The following is a 6,388-nucleotide window of genomic DNA, read 5'->3' on the forward strand; positions in this document are numbered from 1 at the left end:
AGGAAGCTCAATGCTACTTTACATACATTTTAGAATGAAAACTGTATGTGTTAGTTATACTGTATATTGCTTTAGATTTACCTTCTTCTTCTTTTTGTCTTCCCCCAGGTCTGCAGTATTTCAAAAACATAGTATTAGTAGGATCTCTACAAGATCGTTATGTCCCTTATCATTCTGCTCGTATTGAGATGTGTAAAACAGCTCTGAAGGATAAACAGACAGGTAATGAATGGCCAGTACATAGACATCTGTTTATTCCTTAGACAACATTGAAGAGAATATTACTATATGACTCAGTTTGTGTGGTTTGTTCATCTTAAAAGCCCTGCTGCTTGTCTTTCCATTATACAGTGGTACCTCGGGTTAAGAACTTAATTTGTTCTGGAGGTCTGTTCTTAACCTGAAACTGTTCTTAACCTGAAGCACCACTTCAGCTAATGGGGCTTCCCACTGCTGCCGCACCATTGCTGCATGATTTCTGTTCTCATCCTGAAGCAAAGTTCTTAGCCCGAGGTACTATTTCTGGGTTAGCGGAGTCTGTATCCTAAAGCCTCTGTAACCTGAAGCGTCTGTAACCCGAGATACCACTGTATAAGCCATTGTGACGTAATGGTTAGAGTGTTGGACTAGGACCTGGGAGAGCAGGGTTTGAATCCCCATTCAGCCATGAAATTCACTGGGTGACCTCGGGCCAGTCACCATCCCTACCTCACAGGATTGTTGTGCGGATGAAATGGGGGGGGGGGAGAACCATGTATACCACCTTGAGATCTTTGGAAGATAAAAGTGGTGTAGAAATGTAATACTGAAGTATGTCAGGTGTAGGCACATGACTTTTTTTAACGGTGGCATCCTTTCCCAGCTGGTCCCCGCCAAATGTTTTGTACTGCAAGTCCCATCATCATCAGCCAGCTTGACCAGTGTTCCAGGGATGATGGGAAGTCCAAAAACATCTGGAGGACACTGGATTCGAGTAAAGGCTGCTCTGTGGAATGCCCTCCCTAAAGGGCCAGTTGGCCCATCAGTCGCTCACAATTGTGTAAGATAGCCAAAACATGGCTTTTTAAGCAGGCCTTTGGGCTAAACTCACTGGATTTTTTTTGTTCATTTGTTGCATGCATATACTGGCTTTTACAAGGCAGACAAGGTGGTTTACAGTTTTGAAATAGTAAAAAAACACCTGTTGATATGCTGGGAGGAGGGTTTGCTCTGGGTGGCTGAGGTTTTGTGTTCATGGATTGTTTTACGCTGAAGTTTTTTAATTACTGCTGTTAAACATTCTGAGGGTTGTTTGATAAGAAGCAGGAATATGAAGGTTTCAGCAGAATAAATCAATAATGCAACTTTTTATTTTTAAATATACAGGACCTATATATGCTGAAATGATCCAGAATCTGCTTCTGCCTGTTCTTCAAAACAAGGAATGCAATTTGGTTCGTTATAATGTGCATTGTGCATTGCCAAACACAGCCGATTCCCTCATTGGAAGAGCTGCACACATTGCTGTTCTGGACTCGGACATATTTTTAGAAAAGTTTTTTCTTGTTGCTGCCCTAAAATATTTCCAGTAGGAATAAACACATTGTCACAGACTTGGCTATTACCTCATTAACAGATGAATCAAATAATGTGTGATATTAAACTGTAGCTGCTGCTGCATTTTAAGAGATATTTATACTTTTTTATATGGAAGGTAATTTATATCGTCCATGTGAGAAGCTTTTTTAACATCAACTTTACTTTCTAGGTAATGTGGCTGTGCAATATTTTTTTTTAATATTCATTTCTACTTTTTTCTATTTTTCTTATTTTGGGTACCTAATTATTTCAGAACTGAGATTTAAGCACAGTATGTAAAGTTGGTGGATTTACAGGTTCTTAGACTCCAAAAGGTCAATGTTTTTATGAGTCTTTGGATGCCAAACCAAGTCCAAATTTTAACAAGTCTAAGAAGGTATTAAATTTGGTTGTCCTCTTTGGGATTGGAGAAAGCTGAACTGGAAAAAGCAACTGTTGGCTGCTAAAATAGCTACAATAACTGTAGGTCTGTTCAAGACCACTTTTGAGTCACCTGTTTGTTACATCACTACATTCTAACTGTTTTCTACAGAATCATTACTGAACATGCTATGCCTGTAGAAACTACATTTTCTACTGATCTCAATAGCATGATGGTTTACATTTTCACCTTTACTACTGGAACTTTAGTTTTCATAAGCAAGCAGCAATTAAGGATTTTTGAATGTTGAAATGTGAGCTGCCTTCAAATGGAGTTTTGCAAAGTTTAATAAAATTGTTCTTCTGTCGGTTCAGTTCTTCAGTGAACCTTTTACACGGGACTTCCTTGTATGTACATTTTTAAAAAGCAAAGGTTATAAATTTCTGCAATACTTTTATGAATATAGATTTTTAAATATTAAGTTTTATTGATAACAAACTGCTGTAAATAGAAATCAGTTGCATCTTGAAACAGAACAAAATGATAAACTTTAGTGATACTGATAAATGTTTTTAATATACAGGAATGTTAAAGGTCTATTGAATTTTTATTGGTGCTGAACAGCATTGAGATCAATATTCTTCATTCTTTTTTACCTGTTTCACATGGTAATGCACTTAAAGGTGAAGAAAAGGGGTGAAATTCAGTAGTGCTGTGCTGCTCACATAGATCCAGTGGAAGCATCCACTGATGCAGTAGCAGGAGGGATAACCCCCCTCCCTGTTGCAGCCCACCACCTTCCATGCTGTTCTGCACAGCGTCTCAACCCTCTGAAACATTTTTCTTGGGGGAGGGGGCATACAGGAGGGTGCAGCAGGAAAGGGAATCCCCGCCCCTTCTTACATCGGCAGATGCCTCCTGTGGATCAAAAGTGATTTTATGAGTAAAATGGCAGCACTGGATTTTACCCACGGTCTCATGTATTCGCTAACTGTAAGGAACAGATTTTCTGAAATTATAAATTTGTTGTATATCTAGTGCATGTTTATTTTTTAGCATTGTGGTATTGCATCTGGTGTTAATAAATTGAGCAAACTTCTAATAGATGCAGAGAGAAAGCAATGTTTTGCTTTTTTCAAAGTGCTGAGGAATATATATAGTTTCTAGTAAGCAAGGTCACAGTTTGTTGCTTATTCTTAACATTGCAAACACTCCACTCAGCTTTTATATACCTTCAACTGTTGTTTTTGAATGGCTCTGTTGAAACTTTTGTTTTTCTGTGTCGTTCAAACATTTGCAAAATGTCCAGCAGTGAATTGTTCTATAGGTGGTATTTGTTTCTAATTTTGTGGACTAATCTACAATTGTTAGCTGCACTTTTTATTTTATTTTTTATTTTTACAAGAGATGTCTTTTTAATAGACATTGCTGCTTGTTCATTTTACCTGTTGCACTAATAACCCAATCTCATGCATATTTCCTCAGAAGTAAATCCCACTGAGTTCAGAAGGAGTTACTCTTGAATTAGTGTGCATAGGAATGCACCATTATCTATTACCAGTTGTGATGGCTATGCGTACTTATGCATATTGATTCACAAAAATATATGGCTCCTTGTATGTGCATTAAATGAATGGTTCTAAGAGTGCATCTTTTCCATTGTTGGCTTCTTGGGAAGTAATGCACCACAATTCTCATGCTAAGTGTAGGCAACTTAGACTTAAGCCTAAGATGATACTTAAGGGTGGGAGGTGTCTGCTAGAAGCAGCAGGCTGTACATGAACGTGCTTGTGGATTCTCCATTCCCCCTCTCCCACTTAAGTCCCAATTTCTGGGACTTAATTTTTTCATACTGCTGTGTTCTGCACACGAGAAATCACTTGAACCTCTGAAGTTGTGTTCAACTAAGACATCATCAGAAGTAGACCCAGTGAAGTCATTGGACTCAGGTTAGTCACAGCTAACTATTAAGTTCATTGATTTCAGCGGGTCAGCTCTGAGTATGACCTAGATAGATACAACCCATTATCGGCTGGTGCTCAACAACTTAGTACTGCACTGTGAACATTGTTTGTAGCAGCAGCTGCTGACAGTGAAGGATAATGATGTGTACCTGGCCTCCCAGCATCAGCGTTGTGGCTGTATGCCAGAGCAGGATGGTAGCAAGGGCAGTGCAGTGTAGGTGCACCTGTGGGAATGCCAGATTGACTCTGCTGGTGAACCTCATCACTGTCCCAGTATGTGGCAGAGAGGCTGCTGCTGAGAGGCTGGGTCTGCACTGGTGCTGCTCCTGGTCTGTGATTGCAAATGGTAAATTTACTAGTGCAGTGCGTACAGCTGTAGTGGAAGATACTATTCATTGCATGTTTGATCTTTTCAGTCTCTTCGTGATTTCTGTGGTTCGGCGTATTAGCAGGCATACAGCCATAATTTAATGTACAGTGGTACCTCAGGTTACATACGCTTCAGGTTACACACTCCGCTAACCCAGAAATAGCGCTTCAGGTTAAGAACTTTGCTTCAGGATAAGAACAGAAATCGGGCTCCGGCGGCTCAACAGCAGCAGGAGGCCCCATTAGCTAAAGTGGTGCTTCAGGTTAAGAACGGACATCCGGAATGAATTAAGTACTTAACCCGAGGTACCACTGTATTTGAAAGTAATATGGTGGTACTACTTCAAATGTTTGCATCCACATACACACACTTTTTAAGGGACGCGGGTGGCGCTGTGGGTAAAACCTCAGTGCCTAGGACTTGCCGATCGTATGGTCGGCGGTTCGAATCCCCGCTGCGGGGTGAGCTCCCGTCTTTCGGTCCCAGCTCCTGCCCACCTAGCAGTTCGAAAGCACTCCTAAGTGCAAGTAGATAAATAGGTACCGCTTTATAGCGGGAAGGTAAACGGCGTTTCCGTGTGCTGCGCTGGTGCTGGCTCGCCAGAGCAGCTTCGTCACGCTGGCCACGTGACCCGGAAGTGTTTCCGGACAGCACTGGCCCCCGGCCTCTTGGGTGAGATGGGCGCACAACCCTAGAGTCGGACACGACTGGCCCGTACGGGCAGGGGTACCTTTACCTTTACTTTATACACACTTTTTACTTACCTTCACAACTCTGTAGTTCACTCTTATTCTCATTCTGTATATGGAGGACTAAGGCAGAGATTCAACAGCAGGCCTTGGGCTGTGGTAGAAGATGCAAGCCCCAACAGATTGGCCCTGATCAAACTCTTAATTGTACATCGTTGTAAACAGATACAATCGGCAGTTTATTGGGGACTTGATAACATTGTGATCCCAGTATACATTAATCCTTTGCCTGGATATTTCCCACTGCCTTAAGGCAGCTGCTTTTATTACAGAAGACAGAGTAACATGATCCCATTATAATACCTTTGCTGAGTTTTAACAATATTGCTTTCTAGGATGCTCAAGCTGAGATTTTCTCCTATAAGAAAACCATGCTTGTAAAATTTAGTCTTTTTTTCTTCCTAAAAGCAGTAAATAATAAATAAGCTATCTCCATCACCATTTTGCTACTGATAGCAAAGATGTTTACTGATACAAGAATACTTGTTTACTGATACTGTTAAGTCTGCTTTAGGTTCCTGTTTCCTTTTTCAGTTCATTTAAGAGTACAAAAGATACTACTAATGCATCTGCAGAGAAGGATAGATTTACTTGACTACAAGGATCACTATCACATAGTTGCATTGTGGTCACAATTAATTTCTGTGCGCGTTTAATTGTTCCATCTGTACCTTACCTAGCCCCAGTGTTATAGCTTGTTCTGCAATTCTTCCACTAGAGGTTTGCAGCCCAGCTATTGCCGTTCCATGTAGTATTATGCAACTATGTATAGCTAGAACTGGACCAAGGCCAGCAGGAAATAATGAGTTCATTGCTTAAGAGTTTTCTGGCTTCCCATTTCACTTAAAAGGCTTGTTTTCATTCTTTTTTGGCCGTGGCCATTCAAATGATGTACTGGCACCATAATAACTGCCACTTAGTCTACTTTCTCTTTGGTGCCATTCACTCGAGAGAGAGAGAGCCACTCCTTGCAGTTATTTTCCTAGGACGTTTTTATCTCATTGCCATCCCTTCCATCAATTCCATAATTAATTTCATTCTAATAGTAGGCGAAGTCCTAACTTCTGAGCACTGGTGTTGTTTCTGTCTTATAACTAATATTCTTTCCTATATTTCAGACTGAGGCTTATTGCTTAAGAGCCCAGTATTTCTTTTTGGCACTCAGCTTTATTCATGGGTTTGAATGGGTCATTCCAGGTGCATTCTTACCTGCTGGCTTTCATAGTGCTAATTGCTGATAACAACCACTTTAGTAGTTTATTCCCACTTGCTGTTGGTAAACAAAATAGCATTTTAAGTTTCTGTCCCATACATACATCAACTGTGTTCTTAAGTGCAGTTTCTAAACCAGCTTCATAGTTAGGAC

The 6,388-nt window shown here is 40.5% G+C and overlaps 1 protein-coding gene across 5 annotated transcripts in view; it reads left to right on the forward strand.

Moving 5' to 3' along the window:
• Nucleotides 1-2,306, forward strand: part of FAM135A (family with sequence similarity 135 member A) — a 50,471-nt gene extending 48,165 nt beyond the window's left edge. For all 5 annotated transcript variants that reach the window (XM_053381232.1, XM_053381231.1, XM_053381235.1 and 2 more), the window contains 2 exons: nt 109-222; nt 1,366-2,306. In XM_053381232.1, the coding sequence (XP_053237207.1) occupies nt 109-222; nt 1,366-1,571 (320 nt within the window). In that variant the 3' untranslated portion in view covers nt 1,572-2,306. The remainder of the gene's footprint in view (nt 1-108; nt 223-1,365) is intronic.
• Nucleotides 2,307-6,388: the final 4,082 nt, after the last annotated feature.

The sequence above is a fragment of the Podarcis raffonei genome, chromosome 3 (assembly GCF_027172205.1).
Source record: "Podarcis raffonei isolate rPodRaf1 chromosome 3, rPodRaf1.pri, whole genome shotgun sequence".
In the NCBI taxonomy this organism is placed as follows: domain Eukaryota; kingdom Metazoa; phylum Chordata; class Lepidosauria; order Squamata; family Lacertidae; genus Podarcis; species Podarcis raffonei.